Source organism: Musca domestica, unplaced genomic scaffold, assembly GCF_030504385.1.
Source record: "Musca domestica strain aabys unplaced genomic scaffold, Musca_domestica.polishedcontigs.V.1.1 58, whole genome shotgun sequence".
In the NCBI taxonomy this organism is placed as follows: Eukaryota; Metazoa; Arthropoda; class Insecta; order Diptera; family Muscidae; genus Musca; species Musca domestica.
In genome coordinates this window covers 903,794-927,210 of record NW_026712360.1, presented here as the reverse complement: position 1 = coordinate 927,210, position 23,417 = coordinate 903,794, and the positions used below count along the sequence as shown (strand labels likewise).

Sequence of the window (23,417 nt, the reverse complement as noted above, 5' to 3'; positions counted from 1 at the left end):
TTATTTATAAATTTATAAAAAAATTAAATTTTGTGTGTGTTTGAAAGAATTGAGTCTCTTGAACAGGAGCTACTCAAATTACGAACGACATCTGGTAAAAGGCCATTTTTTAAAGATAACAGATGATATGAGATTACTTTTTATTATTTTACATTCAGCTAGATATTATCCAATGGTCATCCAAAATTCTAGACTTCTTCCCTGTCCTTAACTCTCTTCTGATGCGATGATGAATTCCGTGTCGATTAGTTTTCAATTGTAGCCTATAGATCGACTACAAAATTAGAAAAAATAATTTTTTTAGTCCATTTGCACCTCTAAGGCTTAGGCTTTAATTCTGACCCCAACCCTATCACATGCAAAATTTCGTGAGGATCGGACGATAATTGCGATATGCATATAATATCTGCAAAAATTAGTGTTGGGGGCGTAAACATTTTGAGAAATTGCAATTCAAAGTTGTAAGTCAAATTGGAAAAATCGCACGCGAAATTTTTATCGTTTACGTGACAAAAATTGAAAAAATATCGACAAAACATATTCACTTTTCTATTGGTTTATTTTTCCGCGATTTTCTTAGATTTTATCGTTTTCCGAATTGATGGGAATTGTGAAAATCCGCCCAGCGGTTCTTGATTGATAAGCAGAATAAATAAGATCAATTCTTTTACATATATATTGCACCTATTTTGCTATAAATCCGATTTCTTGGCTATAGCATCACTGTAATGGTCAGAAGTGATCTTTTAATGTATTTCTGATGTGGCTGGGATTGAAAATATTCGCGATTTAGTGGACATTTTCCTATTTTCTTACGTAAGAGTTAGGGTCTATTTTACCCGCTAATTATTGTCTGATGGCCGCCCAAATTGGTAGGTATCTATCCACTCCTAAACTCTAACTCCATGGCGATTGGTTCAAATTTGTGGCCTATAGAGCAACTGCAAAATCAGGAATAATTTCCATTTTTTTGGTCCATTTCAACCCTTAAATATTGTGCAATCTTCTCCAAAAACAATAGGGTTCTATTCTGACCATAACCCCACCTCCATTTTCAATTTCGTAACCTGTAGCTTGATTACAAACTAACATGGACAGACGGAAAGACAGACGGACGGACGGACATACAGATCGAATCAACTCGGCAAGATAGGAAGATCCATATATACTTTCCTATATGGAAACTAATATTTCGACGTGTTACATAATTTTTGGCCCAATCAAACTTATAATACCCCCAACACATAGTGTTGTAGGGTATAAATATCGCTGTAACGATATGTGAGTTTTGAAAGACGGAACATAAGTGCAAAACTTAATTTTCATTTCTGTAACCATTCCATTTTCTATAGCCCTCCCCATCCTGGCCGAAAGCCCAGCGTACGACTTTGGAAAATAGGATAATGTCTTGATTATTCTATTCAGCACTTTTTCCTATTCTATTATTCATACAATAGTCTTTTGTATTTCTACTCTTAAGAATATAGGCCTCTGATGCGTATACATGTTGTTGTCAATCATACGCTCGCATGGCCATTTTTATGTTTATTCACTCCTATGTTTCCATAATTTTTATTGTAAACGATGCTTTAAACGACTTTAAATTTATATGGGTTATTTGTATTTTTAAGTAAGGACCCCCTCCTTCCTAGTCGTCAATACCCAATAGTTGACTTTGGAAATTTGGATTATTCCATTCATTACTTTTATTATTTTTTGTTCACACGATAGTCTTTCTCTTTCTGTTCTCTTTGTGAGTCATAACATTCTAGGCCTCTGGTGCGTATACATGGTGTTGTCAATCATACGCTCACATGGCCATTTTTATGTTAACTCTATTGTTTCCATAATTTTTAGTGTGAAAACCTAATTTAAACGGCTTTGAATTTCTATGTCTTATGTGGTCCAGCTATGATAAGTAAATTATAGAAGAGAATAAATTTTAGTCCATATATTCTTTAGAATTGATGTAAAAATATGTGACTGTAGCAAGGCAGAGTCCAAGTAAACTTAAAATTTACTTAGAAGTTAAATCTAGAAATTCACAAAACTTACTTTTCTTTACGTACAAACCTGGAGTGAAAAAAATTCTATGTTGCAAAATGTTTTAAGTAAGGACCGCTACCTAATAGCCCTCAATACCCACCCAGTATATGACTTTGGAAAAAATAATAATGGCTGGATTATTCTATTCTATTCAGCATTCTTTTTATTGTTTGTTTATACGACAATCTTTTGTATTTCTATTCTTTGTCTCTCATAAAATTATAGGCCTCTGGTGCGTATACATGTTGTTGTTAATCATACGCTCGCAGGATAATTTTTACATCTCCCAATATACATAGAATGGAGGGTATATTAAGTTCGTCCTTCCGTTTGTATTTCGATGAGTTACAATGATGGGCTATATCGATCCACGATATCGTATAGTTCCTATATACGGTAACCCACGATATTGGGTATTTTGATGACAATAGCCAGTTTTTCTAATATTCTGAAAATCCACAAAAGGAGATCCTTCTACTTTATATTACCACCTGGAGGAGTATTGTATAGGTCCACGATATCGTATAGCCCACATACAACGGTACCCCCTCGATATTCGATATTTTGATGATTTTGGCTACATTTTTAAATGGAATTATATAAAAATCCATACTACAAATTCTTGCTAAGCACTTTACCCCCTGGAAGATAAATCTTTATATAGGACCACGACATCGTGTATCCCACATGCAACGGTACCCCCTCAATATTCGATATTTTGACGATTTTGGGGACATTTTTCACCGGAGTTGTTTCAAATTTCGTATTTAGAGTTCATAATGGGTACTACAGCCTAGGACAAAAAACTGCGTATGCAGACCCACGTCTTCGTATAGCCTCCATCTAACAGTACCTCCCAATATTTGGTATTTTCATGACTTTAGCTACGTTATTCCCCGGAGTGGTTTCAAATTTTGTATTTAGAGTTCGTAATGGGAACTACAGTCTATGACAGAAAATTGTCTATGCAGGTCCAGGTCTTCGTATAGCCCCCATATATCAGTACCTCCCTATATTCGGTATTTTGACGATTTTATGTGCAATATTCACCGAAATTGTTTAAAATTTCGTATTTGAAGTTCCTAGTAGGTACAACAGCCTGTGACAGAAAATCGTCTATGCAGGTCCAGGTCTTCGTATAGCCCCAATATAACGGTACCTCCCTATATTGTGTATTTGGATGATTTTATTTGTTTTCAAGTTTCATATTTGAATATTGTAATGGCTTATGACAAAAGTTGCCTATGCAGGTCCACGTCTTCGTATAGACCCTATATTCGGTATTTTATTGATTTTAACAGAATCTTTATTTTTTTTCTTTTTTGTAAATTTCCATATTCGTTTTGAATGTTGGAGGGTATTCAAATTTCGGCCCGGCCGAACTTACTGCTTTTCTGCTTGTCTTTTTTTTATCCACTCCATTGCTCCTATAATTTTTATTTTAAAAACTTTCTTTAAACGACTTTAAATTTCTATGGCTTTTATGATCCAGCTGAGATAAGTAGAAATTAAAAAAGGCTATTTGTTATACATCTGTGTAGGCAAACATAGATGGCCACAAAACATTGGTGTTGTACTTAAGTGCCCCATTACGCCATTTATGATATAGAAAAAATTGAAAAAACTTATAGATTCATGCAGGTACTGGAAAAGAGCAATTGTGAATAGAACGCGACACATGTACAAACTCTTTTTCATATTTTGAGATTATGAATTCTTAATTTCTATGTCAAAAACTAATATTCTGATTTTTGAAATCAATTCTTATTTAGTTACTACAATAAAGTATTAATTATTTACTGGAAATTCCTCTAAATTTACCAACTTTATGTTGTTATTTCGAAAACTAGAGGAGATATCGAAAAACCGACCAAAAATTCTGAAAGAGCACACCGGAAAACCTTAAAAACCATATGTATCTCAAAAAGTTCAAAAATTGCGTATGGAACACTTAGGCATTACACAGAAGATACATGGCCCGTAAATACATACAAATAGCAATAAAAAAAAAAAACAAAATCCACTGCATATCCTCAGGCAATGAGTGCAGGCAGTTTTGCACATTCATCTTTCCCTCTCTCTTGATTGATAAGACAAATGGAGAAAAAGAGAACGAGAGAGAGCCTCTCGACGTGTGTTATCAAATTAATTGAAATTATTTATATGTGATGAAGAGGAACATTATTATCCCAACATTTCTCATCGGTTCGTTTTCTTTTCCATTTTTCTTTTTTCCCCATTTTTTTTTTCTTAGGTACATAAATAGCAACCAAAAGGATTGCTGCTGGGCCAAGTTGGCAGCTTCTGGTGTCGACATAAAACCCATCATCAATGGAATAAAACCACAACACATTAGAAGGACATGTTGTTGCTGGCAGGACTAAAACAAAAACAACAATAACAGAAAAACACTAACACAGACACGTTTGCCAATAAAAAAAAGCCGTTCATTGATGCCATAAAACAGGTCTACATTAAAACAAAAACAAAGTCAAAGAACCACACCCCCCACCCCTCTACACCTCGTGAAGCATAAGTCTCTCAGTAATCATTCAAAACATTCGTCAGGAAAAGAAAAAAATATTGGCTCATCCTTTTTTTTTGGGGGGGAGAAAGAATTATTACATCCTGCGGAAGGTGGTGGCCGCCAATGTTAAATGGCTTATGTGTGTTAGCCCCTACACACAAAAGGAAAAGCAAGAAAACCCACAAACAACAACAACCACAACACCATTATCGTCTTTGTCGTCATCAGCATTTTTCGAAAACATGTTTCCGTTAACTTTTATTGGCAACCCGTTACCGGCCTATATGATGTCTTCGCCATCGCTGTCAGCAATCGATGTTATTTCACCCACTGCGGCGGCGGCCATAGCTCTCGGAGCCGTCTCGACAACCACCACAACGACAACAACAACAGCCAACGGCATCAGCAGCAGCAGTAGTGGCATAAATCGCAATGGTATCCCCTCCACCAACTCCCTGGCCGACAATGTTACCCGCATCGCCCTGCTAGGCAATGATGGCTTTGCCAATGACTCTGCCAATGGCTTTGTGCCCTCCATCCAGCGTCCCGAAACGGTTTTCGTTGCCATACTTTTTACGCTCATCTTCATTGTTGGTGTTTTGGGAAATGGCACATTAGTGATAATATTCTTTCGTCATCGTTCGATGCGCAACATTCCAAATACGTAAGTAAAGGCAGCAGAAAAACTCAATTTTCAATACAAGAAAAAAAATATCGATTTTTGATGTTAGTTTTTTGGCTGCGTGGTGAGGGAAAAAAGGATATTAGATTCAAGGCAATGACAGGCTGAAATCTTGAGAAATTGGGAAAGAATGTCAAAAAAGCTTCTTAAAATACCAAAAAAATATTGAAAATTAAATTTTGGCAGAATAAATAGCTTCCGGAGCAGGGAAGGATCTTTTGACACAAATGCCTATATTTTTTGAGGCTATGGAGGTTATATAATCCCACGTGCCTCTAAGGCTATTTTCTCGTTATTTTTATTATTTTTTTTTTAATTTTTGTGTTTTATAAAATTCCTCTATTATCCTTCCACAATTTCTCAAAATGGTTCGAAATAGAGAAAGTCCAGGCTATACTGCAAGGAAAAACTATCCCAACAGGATTTCGAAATAGAGACAGCACAGGCTATTCTGCAAGGGAAAAAGACATTTAGTTCTTCGATTGAAAAATACCTCATTTACAGGGTGAGATAAAAAAAAACTACAACAAAATTAAAGGCCATAATTTTTACATTTTTTTTTAAATTTTGTTAATTGAAAGCAAAAAATGTCGGAAATAGGATCAACTTTAAGAATAAGTTTAGATTTGTTCGAATTGGTCACCTTTGGCACGAATTATGGCCTTCAAACGGCCAATGAAACCATCACATGTTGCCCGAATGTTGCTCTGCGGTATTTTGGCGAGGTGCTTGCTTAAGGCGAAGCGCTTGCTTGAGATGATCGACACTTTGGCATTTTTAGTTAAAATTTAGAATAAGTTTAGATTTGTTCGAATTGGTCACCTTTGGCACGAATTATGGCCTTTTACCGGCCAATGAAACCGTCACATGTTGCCCGAATGTTGCTCTGCGGTATTTTGGCCCATTACCGGCGAAGCGCTTGCTTGAGGTGATCGATATTTTGACATTTATTAGTGCCAACCTTGCTTTCCAAAATACTCCAGACACAATAGTCCAACGGATTGGTATCCGGAGATTTTGGTGGCCATTGTGCGCTGGAAATGGAGCGAGGAACCTCATTTTGTAACCATTCTTGGGTGGCGAGTCCTGTTGGAATGTCCGAGGTCTGTGGCTAAAATGTTTGCGTGCCCAAGGCTATAATACACCCTCCAGAATATTTTGGCGATAATATTCGGCATTTATTCTGATGCCACAGTCGATTTATACGAACGGAGAGCGCCGATGGTCGCTGTTATGGCGGCCCACCATCACCATGGGTTTTGTGGGGGCGTTCGTTGACGCATTGTATTCACCCGGTGCTAAGACCACTGTGAGATAGACCGCAAGGTAGCTGCTCACATAAAACAACACCCTCCAAAATATTTTTGCGATAATATTCGGCACTTATTCTGATGCTACCACGGTCGATTAATACGAGCGAAGAGCGACCATGGCGGCCCACACCATCACCATCACCATGGCCGGCGCTTGAGTTCTGGTGGCCAACCGAAGGTGCACATTTTCAGCTGACCACTTTGGCAGGTAAACACGAGCGGATCATTTTGTTTGTTTACAAACTGCTGCTGGACAATGAATGTTTTCTCATCGGAAAAAACCAAGCTCGGCACTTCACCTCCACCACTTTCGGCCAAGCGAAGCAACTCTTTGGCTCTTTTGAGTCTATTTTCTTTCTGTTGCGGTGTTAGTTCTTGTACTTTTTGGAATTTTAATAGCTTTACCACGAACTCATTTTTCAATACTTGCCGAATGAAATATTGCGATATGTTCAGCTCACGAGGCATTTTTCGGCCACTGCGACAAGGGTTTCGATCAAGTCGTTTTTTTTACTTTTCGAACCATTTCTGCTGTTGTTGCTGTTTTTTTCCGTCCACTTCCTTGACGGTGGGTCTACGCCACCAGTATCACGGTAACGAGCGATGATACGAAACACAAACGATTTATTCACATTTAAATGCTGGAGTGCTCTAAGGATAGCCACTTGTGTTTTTCCAGCCAAATACAAAGAAATCACGCTTGAATTCCATCACGAATAACTTTTTTTCTGGAAAATTCTCACCAAAATGCTTTTGTACGCTTGTAAACAATATAATGAGCTGTAACTGGAATGATTTTAACAGCTTGCGGAGGAGTAGCTTAGAAATTACAGCAGTTTGAAGTTGGTTGCAGTTTTTCCATCTCACAGTTTATGTGTCCATCGTCTTTTCACTTCCAATTTGACACGTCTCAGTTCTAATACCAAATTTTCCTTATTGCGCCATTTTTGAGAAAAATGGTCAAAGGAAGAATTATTCTAGATCTAATTTCGCTATAAGTCGCCAAAGAAAAGAAATCTGAATTTTCACTATATATCAAGAAAATATTCGAATCAATGTTCCCAAAAAAGCAGAAACATGTGTTAAATTTTTTATCGACTTTTCTGCGGCCTTTTTCGAGTAGATGCATGAAAGTAACATAAAAGTTCATTTCAGACCAAAAGTGTCAAAATAAGAAATATTCTACACCAAATTTCACTATATGTCTCGGAATACAACATATTTCTAACTCAAATGGTTTCTAAGAAAAGTACACTCGAAATTAGTATATTTCAAGTGAAAATTTGGTGTTTACGGTTTTACACTTCCAATTTGACACGCCTCAGTTTTAATACAAAATCTCCCTTATTGCCCCAATTTTTGGAGAAAGTGTCAAAGGAAGAATTGTTGTAGATCTAATTTCGCTATAAGTCACCCAAGAAAAGGAATCGGAATTTCCAGTATATCAAGAAAATATTAGTATCAAAATTAACAAACCACCTAAATTTTTGATCATTTTTTCATCAATTTTTCTTCGGCCTTTTTTCGAGTTCATACATGAAAGTAAGATAAAATTACATTTTAGACCAAAAATGTCAATAGAAGAAATATTCTACACCAAATTTCCTTATAAGTTTCAGAATAAAGCATATTTTCAACTCCAATGGTTTCTAAGAAAATTACCTTCGAATTAAGCATATTACAAGTGAAAATTATGTTTCTATCGTCTTTTCACTTCCAATTTGACACGTCTCAGTCATAATAAAAAATCTCCCTTATTGTCCCATTTTTTGGGGAAAGTGTAAAAGAAGGAATTGTTCTAGTTCGAATTTCGCTATAAGTCTCCAAAGAAAAGAAATCTGAATTTTCACTACATATCAAGGAAATATTAGTATCAATGTTCCCAAAAAAAGCGAAAACATGTGTTAAATTTTTTAACGACTTTTCTTCGGCCTTTTTTCGAGTAAATGCTAGAAAGTGACACAAAAATTCATTTTAGACAGAAAACATTAAAAGAAGAAATATTCTACACCACATTTTACTTGAAGTTTCGGAATGAGTCATATTTCTAACTATAATGGTTTCTAAGAAAATTACCTTCGAAATTAGTATATTCCAAGTGAAAATGATGTGTCCATCGTCTTTTTACTTCCAATTTGACACGTCTCAGTTCTAATACCAAATTTCCCTTATTGCCCCATTTTTTGGGGAAAGTGTCAAAGGAATAATTGTTCTAGATCGAATTTCGCTATAAGTCATCAAAGAAAAGAAACCTGGATTTTCACTATATATCAAGGAAAAATTGGTATCAAAATTAACAAATAACCTAAATTTTTGCTCATTTTTCATCAAAATTTCTCCGGCCTTTCTTTGAGTAGATGCTAGAAAGTGACATAAAAACTCATTTCAGACCAAAAGTGTCAATAGAACAAATATTCTTAACAAAATTTCAGTATAAGACTCGGAATGAACCATATTTCTAGCTATAATGGTTTTTAAGAAAATTGCAATCAAATTTAGTATTTTACAAGTGAAAATTATGTTCCGTCGTCTTCTAATTTGACACGCCTCTGTTCTAATACAAAATCTCCCTCAATGCTTCATTTTTTGGGGAAAATGTCAAAGAAAGAATTGTTCTACATCAAATTTCATTTTGAGTCTCTGAACAAATGGAACTTGTATACCTCATATCTACCATAGAAAAACATCCTTTATTTTGGTAAAAATATATTTTTTTCGACAAATAAAACACTTTTGCCAATTGCCTGCAAATTTAAAAACTCATGGAGTCTCCAAAGAATATTGTGAGGTGTTATTAACAAAATAACTAACCATTTTATGGTGAAGGCTATTAAAATATATTCTCCATTTGAGAAATATATATCCTCTTTTTTCCTACGTTTCTGAGTGTCCTAAATTGATAACTTAATTTTCGTGGGACAGGCAATTTATGAAAAGTATTAAATTTCTTTCAGATGTAATTTCCTCTCTTCAGCCGAAAAGGCCCTACAATCCCAAACAAAATAACCCTTCGCATGGTCATTGTAAAAATGGACATCCTTTATCCCTGGCAAGGGAAACGGAATACCATAATCAATCATAAAAATTGTCATACAGCCATTTGTTTTTTCACTCTCTCTCTCTCTGTCCCTCTCTCTCTCCCCGTTTTTTTTTTTGCTGTTTGACTTTCCAGCAATAATATATCGTTTGGAGCGACCTTCAATGCATCGCCAGGATATTCAATTGAAAATATAATTTTTCTTTTCCTTTTCAATAAAAAAACATTTTATTTTTACTCAGCAAATAAAGCATTTCCAGCATTTCCCTTAAGGGCTATTTTCATGTGGTTACAATAAAAATATTTTTGAAGTGGCACACAAGTTATGTATGTAAGGATGTGTGTGTGAGTGTGTGTTTATTTTAGAAAATACCAGGAAAGAAGTCAAAAGTATTTGTGGAAATAAATGTTCTGATTGAATATCAATTTCCTGTTCATTGCACAAAATTCTCCCCCTTGGTCTTCCGTCTCTTTTTCTTTCTTCTCCTTTCTTTTGCGTTGATGTTTACTTTTATTTGTACGAAAATAAGCCGAAAGGAAGTATGTAGTAAATATATTTATTTAGCATAGAATTTTGGAAGCATTCAACAAATATTTACTTGGCATTTTGCATTGGCAATGATGTGGGAGAGTAATTGAGTGGCTGAGAGAGAGTGAGGGAGAGAGAGAGTAGGTAAAGTAAGTAAATTGAATGCAAATTAAGGCAGTCGATTGAGTTTCCTTTGAAATCCATTTAATATGGAATGTAATTGGTTTCAAGTACTTAAATTGTTATTTTATACAGGGTGAGATGGAAAACCTGCAACTAAATTCAGACTGCTGTCATTTCTAAGCCACTCGTCCGACAGCTGTTAAAATTATTCCAGTGACAGCTCATTATATAGTTCACAAGCGTACCATAGCATTTTGGTGAAAATTTTCCAGGGAAAAAAGTTATTCGTGATGGAATTAAAGCGGGATAGTGTGATTTCTTTAAATTTGGCTGGAAAACCAACCAGAAGTGGCTATCGTTAGAGCACTCCACCCACACCAATCACAAGTGGCTATCAATACATCACTTCAGCAATTAAAGGTGAATAAACTTATGTGTCTCGGACCATCACTCGTTACGGTTATACTGGTAGCGTAGCCCGACGTCATGGTTGTGGACGGAAGACGGAAAAAGACAGCATCATCAGGAAAAATCTTTCGAAAAATAAAGAAGCGACTTGATCCAAAACCCGCATCGCAGTGGCCGAAAAATGGCTCGTGAGCTAAACATATCGCAATATTCCATTCGGCAAATATTGAAAAATGAGCTCGGGTTAAAGTCATTGAAATGCTAAAAAGTGCAAGAACTTACACCGCAACAGAAAGAAAATAGACTCAAAAGAGCTGAAGAGTTGCTTCGCCTTGCCGAAAGTGGTGAACTGCCGAATTTGGGTTTCTCCGATGAGAAAACATTCGTTGTCCAGCAGCAGTTTTTAAACAAACAAAATGATCCGCTCATGTTTATTTGCCAAAGAGGTCAGCTGAAAATGTGCATCTTCGGTTTGCGGTTGGCCACCAGCCACCGGTGTGGATGCGGGTGTGGGCCGCCATAACAGCCGACGGTCGCTCTCCGCTCGTATTTATCGACCGTGGCATCAGAATAAATGCCGAATATTATCGCGAAAATATTCTGGAGGGTATATTAAAGCCTTGGGCAGTCAAAAATTTTGGTCGTAAACCCTGGACATTCCAACAGGACACAGCACCATCGCATTCAGCACTCGCCACCCAAGGATGGTTACAAAAAGAGGTTCCAGTCTCATTTCCAGCTCTCAATGGCTAACAAAATCCACGGATACCAATCCGTTGGCCTATTGTGTCTGTAGTATTTTGGAAAGCAAGGTTGGCACTAAAAAATACCAAAGTGTCGATCACCTCAAGCAAGTGATTCGCCGGTGATGGACCAAATTACCGCAGAGCAACATTCGGGCAGCGTGTGACGGTTTCATTAGCCGTTTGAAGGCCACATTATCGATCACCTCAAGCAAGCTCTTCGCCGGAAATGGGCCAAAATACCGGAGAGCAGCGTATGACGGTTTCATTGGCCGTTTGAAGGCCATAATTCGTGCCAAAGGTGACCAATTCGAACAAATCTTAACTTATTCTAAAATTTGATGCTATTTCCGATATTTTTTGCTTTCATTCAATAAAATTAAAAAAAAAGTTTAAATTATGGAGTTTGCTGTTTTTTATCTCACCCTGTATATATAGAAATAACTTCCATGGATCTTTAATAATTTAAAATATAATTTTTCCTCCCCCCTTTCCCCTTTTCAGTTACATTCTCTCTTTGGCCTTGGCCGATCTCTTAGTTATAATCGTTTGCGTTCCACTGGCCATTCTCGTTTACACCCAGGACAGTTGGACATTTGGCAAGAGTATGTGTCAGATAACGGAATTCTTCAAGGATGTATCGATTGGTGTGTCCGTGTTCACGCTGACAGCCTTGTCGGGTGAGAGATATTGTGCCATTGTCAATCCATTGCGTAAATTGCAGGTAAGTCATCATCCAGCGAAAAGAATGGCATCCTCATCATCACCATCAGTTGATTGCAATTATAACTGACTCTAATCCATCCTACCCTACCCTCCTCCTCTCCTTCCACCCCTTCTTTCATTGCAGACAAAACCCCTGACAGTCATTACGGCCACAATGATCTGGCTTTTGGCCATTATCTTTGCCACCCCCTCGCTGGTGATGTCTAGTCTGCAGTACATCGACATCAGCACAAATTTGACAATAATTGTCTGTTCGCCGTTTGGGGAGGAACGCAAGAACCTGGAAGTCTACACAAGGTGAGTGAACATTATTTCCTCCAGAGCCGCCATTAATATTCGAAATTAAATGGTCGACCATAAATAAATATTTTATAACATTTCCTTTTAAATTTAAATACCTCAAAAAAAAAACTCCCCCAGAAATATTGAAAATCGTTTTGGCAATCAAAACTTATTGTTAAGTGGTTTTTTAATTAAAAATATTTCATTTATTTGGATTTTCGTTTTTTCTTCATTTTTTGAATATTCTCTTGCCAAGCAACCCAAATTGCGTGCCTTATCTTTAGAAATCAAAACAGAACACACACCAAAAGAATTATGAGCTCTATTATTAACTACGGCACCAGCAGCAGCAGAATATAGTATTTTTTCTCTCTGTGTGTTATATAACAGCATTTCGTAGACAAATAATATCAAAAAGAAACCACAACAACAACAACAACAGCTACTAGAAAAAATGCACGCAATTTGTTTTACACTGTAAATTGTCCTCCAAATAATGGTATGAAGCACATGTATGTTTGGGTGTGATAGCCAAGGAATGAATTCGAATATGAGAGGGGGTATTAAGAGCATTAAGCACGACGAGATATTGGGTTCATAGGTCCATTTTAAGAGTCAATTTAGCCAAAAATTTAGGAGATTTTATAAAAAAAAGTAAAGAGATATTTGAAAGGACCATCAGAGCCAACTAAAGGGCCAAAATTTCAGAGATTTTATAAAAAATTAAAAAATATATATTTTTAGGGTCCATTGGGCGCCATCTGTAGCACAAGCAGAGAAGTCATCGCAGATTACGCGGAGCGAAAAAAAATTTTTTTGTAGTGGAAATTTTCGGATTAGGATTCCTTGGAAACTTTAGTGTTTTTATAAAAAAAATTAAAAATATATTTTTAGGGACTATTGGGCGCCATCTATAGGACTCATTGAGAAATCATCGTAGGTTAAACTGTGCGAATAATTCAATGTTTTCAAAAAATATATATATTCCCAGATTTGGAAAATAGAGCTAGAACTAAAAGAAAAGTGTATTGGCGATTTGAAAGTTTACATGCAAAGTTACCTAAATTGAGAGAGACAAATTTTTGAATTAGGCTTTCTTGGAAACTTAAGAATTTTATTAAAAAAAATAAAAATATATTTTTAGGGACCATTGGGCGCCATATATAAGACTCGTTAAGATATCATGGTAGATTAAGCTGTGTGAAACAAATCAATTTTTTCAATCATTAAAAAAATATGTCAGCAGATTTTGAAAGTAGAACTAGAACTGGAAGACATTTGTATTGGCGTTTTCAAGGTTTACATTGCAAAGTTACCTAAATTCAGATGGAAATGCCGGTCCCCTCTAAAAATTTTGGAAATTTTCGGATTAGGATTCCTTGAAAACTTTAGAGTTTTTATAAAAATATATTTTTAGGGAACATTTGGCGCCATCTGTAGCACTAGCAGAGAAATCATAGTAGATTACGCTGTGTAAAAAAAAAATCAATTTTTTCAATAATTAAACAAATAAATCAGCAGATTTTGAAGGTAGAGCTAGAAATAGAAGACAAGTGTATTGGCGTTTTGAAGGTTCACATTGCAAAGTAACCTAAATTGAGGAGGCAAGTCCGATTTCTTCTACAAATTTTGAAAAACTTCAGATTACGATTCTTTGGAAAATTTAGAAATTTTATAAAAAAAATTAGGGACCATTGGGCGCCATCTGTAGCACTAGTAGAGAAAATGACGTAGATTACGCTGTGTGAAAAAAATTAATTTTTTCAATCATTAAAAAAAATATATATCAGCTGATTTTGAAAGTAGAGCTCAAAATAGAGGACAAATGTATTGGCGTTATGAAGGTTTACATTGCAAAGTTCCTTAATAGACAGGGAAATACCGGCCCCCTCTAAATTTTTTGGAAATATTCGGATTAAGATTCCTTGGAAACTTAAGATAATTTTTTAAAAAATAAAAAACATATATTTTTATGAACCATTGGGCGCCATCTATAGGACTAGCATAGAAATCATCGATGATTACGCTGTGTGAAAAAAATCAATTTTTTCAATAATTAAAAAAATATATCAGCAGATTTTGAAAGTAGAGCTTCAAATTGAAGCCCAATTAAGAAGGCAAGTCCTCTCCTGTTCGGTTTTCTTCGTCTTACGTATATAGTGTTTTTGGCAATATTATAGATAACAATTTTGCCAACAACAATTTTAACCCTTAAGCATGTTACCAAAAGGGGTCTTTTTGGTACTTTTTTTAAAATGTAGGTAAAAACTCGTTTTTAACGGGATCGAACAAGTCAAAATACTCCGCTATATTATTTTCCATAAAATTCTACCATAGGTCACAGAAGAGAACAAAAACCTAAATCTAACCTAAACACTAGCAATTGAAAAAAAAATAAAAACACATGGGTAAAAACATAGGGTTAAAACCGTACTTAATGTGAGTTTATGCAGAATTCTCCTACAAGACTTCATTTTTAAAGGATAATGTCGGAGACAAAATTATTCTTCATCAAATTTCACTATAAGTCACAAAAGAACAGTAACCTCCATTCCTATTGGAAAATGAAAATTATTTCCATCAAAATTCCCAAAACAACGCGAAAAAAATTCCTTTTTTTTTATCAAAATTTCCACGGACCTTTTTCGAGTTGATGCATGAAAGTAACGTAAAATTACATTTTAGACAGAAAGTATAAAAGGGAGAAATATTCTACACAGAATTTCACTATAAGTCTCCAAATAAAATATATTGCTAGCTTTAATGGTTTGTAAGAAAATTAGATTCGAAATTTGTATATTACAAGTGAAATTATTATGTGTTGACGTGTTTTTTTTTTTTTTTTTGCAGCAAACTTAATATGTTTGCATTCTAAGGCATAATCTCCCTTAATACTTCACTTTTTGCGGATAGTGTGAAAGACAAAAATATTCTAGATCAAATTTCACTATAGGTCACCAAAAACAGGAAAACTCTATTTCCATTATATATCATGAAAATATTTGCGTCAATGTTGCCAAAAAAAAATATTTCCTATTTTTTTTTATCAAATGTTTTACGGACTTTTTTCGATTTGATGCATTAAAGTAAAATAAAAGTTCGTTTTAGGCAAAAAGTTGCAAAGGGAGACATATTTTACATACAATTTCACTATTAGTTTCTAAATGAACTATATTGCTAGCTTTAAGGGTTTTTAAGAAAATTAGATCGATTTCTGCATATTAATTGTGTGATGACAATTTTGGCTGTTAATTGCAAGCGTTGTCGATCTGAGTGCAAATCTCCTTTAATACTTAATTTTTTAGAAAAACTGTTAAAGGCAAAAATTTTCTAGATCAAATTTCACTATAGGTTACCAAAAACAGGAAGTCTCTATTTTCATTTCATATATACACAGAAAATACTTGCATCAATATTGACAAAAAAAAACACCAAAATATTTTTTGAGTCAATTTTTCATTGGCCTTTTTTCGAGTTAAAGCACAAAAATTCCATAAAAGTTCATTTTAGACAAAAATTGTTAAAAGAAGAACTATTCTACACAAAATTCTACTACAAATCTCAGAACAAGTATGACTTGTTGACTACAACAGTTTTTAAGAAAATTAATTTCGAAATTTGCATTTTAAATGTGAACATAATATGATTGCGTTATTGACTCTAAATTCTAATCTCGGTCCGAATCTTCTATAATAGTTAGGTTTTTTTTGGGAAAATGTCAAAGACAAAAATATTCCAGACCAAATTTCACTGTAAATCGCCGAAGGAAAGAAATCTTTTTTTTTTTTTTTTGTCTTTTTTCGAGTAGATGCATGAAAGTAACACAAAAGTTCATTTTAGGCAAAAAGTATCAAAGGAAAAAATATTTTATAAAAAATTTCGCTAAAAATCTCAGAATAAATTATATCTCTTTCTATAATGGTTTTTAAGAAAAAAAATTATGAAATTTTATAGTAAAAGATATTATATAATTACGTTTTTAGTTATTAATTGTATGCCTTTCCATTCTGAGTCCAATTCTTCCTTAACACTTAATTTTTTGAGGAAAGTATAAAAGGAAGAAATATTCTATATTAAATTTCACTATAGGTCACCAAAGAAAGCAAATCTCTATTTAAATGATATATAAAGAAAATATTTACATCAACATTGTCATAAAAAAAAAAACGAAAAAAAATCCTAATTTTTTCGATGAATTTTTCTTCCGTCTTTATTCGAGTTGATGTATGAAAGAAACACAAAATTTAATTTTAGACAAAGACTCCCAGAAGAAAAAATATTCTACGCCAAATTTCCTTATAAGTCTCAGAATAAACTATATTTCTAGCTATAATAGTTTGTAAGGAAACTATATTCGAATTTTTACATTAAAAGTAAACATTACGTGATTACTCTAATGACTGTTAATTTTATGCCTTTCCATTCTAAGTCCAAATCTTCCATAATACTTATTTTTTGGGAAAACTATCAAAGTAAGAAATATTCTATATCAAATTTCACTATAGGTCACCAAAGAAAAGGAATCTCTATTTCCATTATATACTACGAAAATTTTTGCATTAACATTGTCATAAAAAAAAAGATCCAAATTGTTTCGATAAATTTTTCCTCGTCCTTTTTTCGAGTTGATGCGTGAAAGAAGCATAGAATTTCATTTTAGACAAAGACTCCCAAAGGAAGAAATATTCTACGCCAAATTTCCTCATAAGTCTCAGAATAAACTATATTTCTAGCTATAATAGTTTTTAAGGAAACTATATTCGAATTTATACATTAAATGTAATCGTTATGTGATTATTCTTATGACTGTTAATTTTATGCCTTTCCATTCTGAGTCCAAATATTCTTTAGTACTTAGTTTTTTGGGGAAAGTGTCAAGGGAGGAAATATTCTAGATCAAATTTCACTATAGGTCACCAAAGACAAGCAATATCTATTTCCACGGTATACAAAGAAAATATTTGTTTCAATGTTGCCAAAAAACCGAAAATATTTCCTAATTTTTCATCCATTTCTTTTCTGTCCATTTCTCTTCTGTTCGAGCTGATGCATAAAAGTACCCTAAAATTTCATTTTAGATAGAAAATATTAAGGGATGAAATATTCTCAACAAAATTTCACTAAAAATCTCAGAATAAGTCATATATCGAGGTATAATACTTTTAAAGAAAATCTCATTCGAAAATTGATATATTACAAGTAAATATTACAAATTACGTTTTTGATACATTACCCGCCTTATTCTACTCCATTCAAACAAAAATATTTTTTTTCATTCAAAAATATTATTTGTTGTTGTTTTTATTGCTTTATTTATTCCCATTGCGGCAATTTGTTGTGTCCAACTGTCCAATTTCACCATCCTCTCGCTCCCCTCTCTCTCTCTCTCTCTCTCTTTCAGATATGTGGTGGTGACAAAGGCCTTTGTCTACTACATTCTGCCACTGTTCATAATTGGAGTTCTGTATCTGATGATGGCACAGCGTTTGCATGTCAGCGCCCGTGAAATGCCCGGCGAAACCTTGAGCATGCAAAGTCGTTCCCAGGTTCGGGCACGACGCTATGTGGCCCGCATGGTAGTGGCATTTGTGGTGGGTAAGTGAAAAAGATGAAGTTGATATGGAATATGGCGTTGCTCCCGCACAGACGATAAACGGTGATGATGGTGGTTAATGATGATGACGATGATGGCGTCGAATGCTGTTTGTGACTGACAGTCAAGACATCAACCACTGTGACCAAAAAATGAGACCAAAAAGGAAAACCACAAATTTTTGACATTAAGTGTTACCGCCATGTCAATGACAGCATTTGTTTGGGACCATCAGCATCATCATCATTTGATGTCTTGACATATCTCAGCTATCCATCCAGCCATCCGTCCATCCATCTAACCATTTCATGGCCATGGCTGCTGTTGATGATACCCCCTGAATTGACGATGATAGTTATTGATGTCTAGCCTTAGTTTATCTCTTGAAGTGAAAAATAAAAAACATTTAACAGCAACATTTCTTATCTTGACTTGTCTCCTTTTTTCTCTCTCCCCTTTCTCTCTCCCATCTCTCACTCTCTCTCTCTCTTGTATCGTTGCAGTGTTTTTTATTTGTTTCTTTCCCTATCATTTGTTTGAATTATGGTTCCACTTGAATCCAACCAGCCGAGAGGATTTCGATGATTTCTGGCATACCATTCGGATTATTGGCTTCTGCACGTAGTAAGTATTGGACATATTGTTGTTGTTATTATTTGTTGTAGTTGTTGTTGTGTATGATGTTTTTGTAGCCCAGCATTGTTTTGTTAATTAAGTATTATTAAATCATTCAAACATAACGTAAACGAATGGCATCACATTGAATGATTTTACTAATCCATGAAGGTCTACCTTCCAAATCACAGGCCACCAAATTAACGTAAATTTAGGCCATCATTGGAGGAAGCCTTGTTATCATCCATGGACATGCCATGTCTTTCAATCGCCGTCATTCACAACATTCATTGGCCAACAACTCACCTTGAATGGACTGTCTAATGGGGTGGCTGAGCTGGCTAGCGAAGGGGGTGGGGGTAGTAGGGCGTTGTTCGGTGAAAGAAAATACACAACACATTTTCGGAAACAAATGATTAGCTTTGTAGAGGGAAATATAAATGAACACTGGGCTACAGATATACAATTTCAAGTTTCTAAAAAATCAATTATTTTGAAAAAAAAATTTTAAATTAAAAATTCAACCTTTGGAGACTATTTTCAAAATTTATGTTTAAATGTTAATTCCAGCGAAACTTAAGTATTTTTATAAAAAAAAAAAAAAAAATTTCGAACAAAAAAAAATTTCCCAATTTGAGCTAGACCAATATCGGATTAGGTTTACTCCCGTAATATTAAGTCCAATTACACTGGGCAACACAAAAACAAAATACAAAAAAATCCAGCAAATTATGAAAGTCAAAAAACACATGTATCGCCGTTTTGAAAGTTAACATCCCAAAGTGACCTAAAAAGTGAAGGGGTAAGTCAACACCCTCTTTCACTTTTTTTTGAAATTTTGGAATTAATATTCCTTGGAATCCGTTGATTTTAGGTATATATTGTCTTTAGTGATATTGTAGATAAGAATACAAGGAATATTTCTGTAAGACATTTTAACCCTCAAGCGATTCAACAAAAGGGGTCTTTTTGGTACTTTTTTTAAATTATTGTTAAAAACTTAATTTAAAAGACATCGCATCAAGTCCGAATATTGTTTGTCATAAAATTCCACTATAGGTCCCAGAACACGTCAAGAGTTTAAATCTCACCTAAACGCCAGTAATGCAAACAGGGGTGAAATGAAAAAACTGCAACCAAATTCAGACTGTTGTCATTTGTAAGCCACTCGTCCGACGGCTGTTAAAATTATTCCAGTTACAGCTCATTATATTGTTTACAAGTGTACAAAAGCGTTTTGGTGAGAATATTCCAGAAAAAAAGATATTCGTGATGGAACTCAAGCGTGATAGTGCGATTTCTTTATATTTAGCTGGAAAACCAACAACAAGTGGCTATCGTTAGAGCACTTCAGCCATCGCTCGTTGCCGTGATATTGGTAGAGTAGCCCGACGTCAAGGAAGTGAAGGGAAGAAAACAGCAACATCAGCAGAAATGGTTCAAAAAATAAAGAAGCGACTTGATCGAAACCCACGTCGCAGTGGCCGAAAAAATTACTCGTGAGCTGAACATATCGCAATATTCCATTCGGCAAATATTGAAAAATGAGCTCGGGGTAAAGCCATTGAAAATCTAAAAAATTCAAAAGAGGTACATAATTGCTTCGCTTGGCCGAAAGTGGTTAGGTACCGAATTTGGTTTGGTGGTCTACGATGAGAAAACATTCGTTGTCCAGGAGTTGTTTAGTTTGGAAACAAACAAAATGATCCGCTCGTGTTTACTTGTCAAAGAGGTCAGCTGAAAATGTACACCTTCGGTTGGCCACCAGAACTCAAGCGCCGGCCATGGAGATGGTGATGGTGTGGGAGCGCCATAACAGCCGATGGTAGCTCTCCGCTCGTATTAATTGACCGTGGCATCAGAATAAATGCCGAATATTATCGCGAAAATATTTGTGCACGCAAACATTTTGGCCGCAGACCTTGGACATTCCAACATGACTCAGCACCATCGCACTCAGCGAGCCACCGCCACCCGAGAATGACTGCAAAATGAGGTTCCCCGCTTCATTTCCAGCTCACAATGCCCACCAAAATCTCCGGATACCAATCCATTGGACTATTGTGTCTGGAGTTTTTTTGGAAAGCAAGGTTGGCACTAAAAAATACCAAAGTGTTGATCGCCTCAAGCAAGTGCTACGCTGGGAATGGGCGAAAATACCGCAGAGCAACATTCAGCATGTGACGGTTTCATTGGCCGTTTGAACGCCATAATTCGTGCCAAAGGTGACCAATTCGAACAAATCTAAACTTATTCTAAAATTTGATGCTATTTTCGACATTTTTTGCTGTCGTTCAATAAAATTTAAAAAAAAAAAAAGTAAAAATTATGGCGTTTGACTTTGTTGCAGTTTTTTTATCTCACCCTGTAGGTAAGATTTAGACATTTTTTTATGCTAATAATTTTGTAGAATATTTTGACTGTTTTATGGGAGTTCTTAATCATATTTGAGGGTTAAAATTATTGACCGAAATATTCCTCGCATTTTTATCTGCAATATTGCCAAAGACAGTATAAACCTAGAATGTAAGGATTCCAAGGAAATGTAATCCAAAAAAATTCAAAAAAAAATCCGAAAGAGGGGGAACCACCACCCCCCACCCTCTATTTAGATTAGTTTGCAATGTAAACTTTCAAAACACTGCTGCACGAGTATTTTTTAACTCTACTTTCATAATTTGCTGGACTTTCTGGTTTTTTTAAATAAAATATTGTTGCACAGTGTAATTTCCCCCTCACTTTTTCTGTAATCCAGTGTAGCATGCTTATTAATGCTTTGTTTGACTTGCTACCTGTTTATGTTTAATTCCAACATTTTTTTTCTCTTCTTTTTGTTTTTTTCCTTCTCTTCTCTTCTCGCTCATTACCATTATTCACACCATCCATCCATTTCTAGCTTCCTCAATTCCTGTGTCAATCCGGTGGCATTGTACTGCGTATCTGGAGCATTTCGGGCCCATTTCAATCAATACCTGTGCTGTTGGTGTGTCAAGCGACAGACACGCATACGTCAGCATTCCACCGCCACTGGGATGATGGACACCAGCATTGTGAATATGTCGATGCGTTCCACCAACAACTACAATCGGGCCTCGGTACATTTGAATAATACCAATTCGTGTGCGGTGAATGGCTCCAATGGCCAGCATGGGGGACGTTTGGCCAGTAACAGCTATCGAAGGCAGGCATCGATGCATCATCATCATCAGCAGCAGCAACAGCAACACAACAATGCCGAGGCACGATTGTCGGCCACACCACCAACTGCTTTGGTCCAGAGTGGGGTGATACTGAGCGGTGACAAAAGGTGAGGCACCATGACTGTGGTCCTACAGACCGATACCGAACTCTAAACTGTTACAAAAACAACAACCAACAACTATTTTTGTCAAATTTTGTCCTTTGTGTCCAACAACAAAAACAACACACAACGTCATTAAGGCCAGATTGGAAAGGAAGAAGGCAAAAAAAAAAAAGAGAACCTAAAATGAACACTAAGTGTTGTGCGGTCTTTGTTATTATTATTGTACAGAGAGAAATAAACAAAACGAAGCAGAATTGAATTTGCAAAATAAAATAAAAATAAATGAGCTCTGAGTTGATGACAGCCCATGCTCCATGGCGTCCATCAAAATTCCATTTTTATATCAAAAACCAAAGAAAAAAAGAAAATATTTTTTTGGGAACATTCCCGGGGGACTTGGATGATCCCCGTAACATGATAACCAACAGTATTACATATTTAAGTATTTGTATTTGTATTTATATTTGTTTTTATTTGTTGTTGTATATCTTTCTGTTATTAGTGGAAAATGAAGAGAAGTAACTTCAAGTATTCTAATTCAAGATAATTGTACAGTATCAAAAAAAAGAGAGAGAGAGAAGAAGGAGGAAAATTAAAAAAACAAAATATGAAAATATGAAGTAAGGGAAGGGAAAGGGAAAAAAGGAGAAGATTGCCTTGTTTACCCTGACCAGACTGTTGTATGTATGTATGTATGTATGTATGTGTAAATAATGACACTCTTGGTGATGACAGTGATTTTTATGTTGCCTCCCTTCCTCCCTCCCTTCAACCCACCTTGGTGTCATATTTCCTGTATTTGGTTTTTTTTTTTTTATTATTCGAAAACTTATCTCAAAGACTTTGTTGTAAAAAGTTGTACCATTATTTCCCTGTTTTTTCTTTTTGTTGTAAAGATAAATTAAAAGTATTTTCAATGTTTACACTCCACGCCCCAGACATACACAATTATATACATTTATAAACAGGAAAATTATGTTAAGTGTAATAAAGATGAAGCGGATGAAGAAGGAGACGAAAAAAACACTACACAAATCTTAAAGATATTTCTGTAATATTTTAAATATTTGTCTTGTATCTCATATTTAATGTGTAAATTTAAACAGGATAATACGAAAAAAAAAAACAAATAAATTTAAAGAGAAAAAATGAATTAAAAAAAGAGAGAAAGAGAAAATAACTCCCAACATGTGTTTTGGTATGAATGGATGTTATTAAATCAACGAGAGGAAGAGAGTCGTTCTCTTACTTCTTCACGTGTATTTGTTAATGTGTGGGTCTATGTTTTATCAACGGTTTAATGTAAGAGAATTAAAGGCACTGAGAGCACACGTATTATCACTTTCCTTTAGCTGTATTAAATCGAGCACTGTTCAAGAACAAAGGCCCGCTCACCAGACAATTTCTCTTTGCATAAATAAGTCAGTATTAAAACATTATTTATTTCTTTATTTTTAATTATTAGCATCATTAATACCTTTGAATCAAC

General features: G+C 35.1%; 1 protein-coding gene across 1 annotated transcript; it reads left to right on the top strand.

Annotated features, from left to right (window-relative positions):
* Window positions 1-4,312: 4,312 nt before the first annotated feature.
* Window positions 4,313-23,030, top strand: LOC101899332 (neuropeptide CCHamide-2 receptor). The gene is made up of 6 exons (XM_059128892.1): window positions 4,313-5,237; window positions 11,913-12,132; window positions 12,259-12,431; window positions 17,818-18,011; window positions 18,513-18,633; window positions 21,521-23,030. Exons 1-6 carry the CDS (start codon window positions 4,711-4,713, stop codon window positions 21,933-21,935), a joined length of 1,650 nt encoding a protein of 549 aa, XP_058984875.1. The 5' UTR covers window positions 4,313-4,710; the 3' UTR covers window positions 21,936-23,030.
* Window positions 23,031-23,417: the final 387 nt, after the last annotated feature.

What these genes read in the sequence shown, in the direction of transcription:
- LOC101899332 (XM_059128892.1), top strand. Translation starts at nt 4,711, where the DNA reads ATGTGTGTTAGCCCCTACACACAAAAGGAAAAGCAAGAAAACCCACAA. An exon ending in ATCCATTGCGTAAATTGCAG is followed by an intron (nt 12,133 to 12,258) that starts GTAAGTCATCAT and finishes CTTTCATTGCAG; the next exon opens with ACAAAACCCCTGACAGTCAT. An exon ending in GGTAGTGGCATTTGTGGTGG is followed by an intron (nt 18,012 to 18,512) that starts GTAAGTGAAAAA and finishes GTATCGTTGCAG; the next exon opens with TGTTTTTTATTTGTTTCTTT.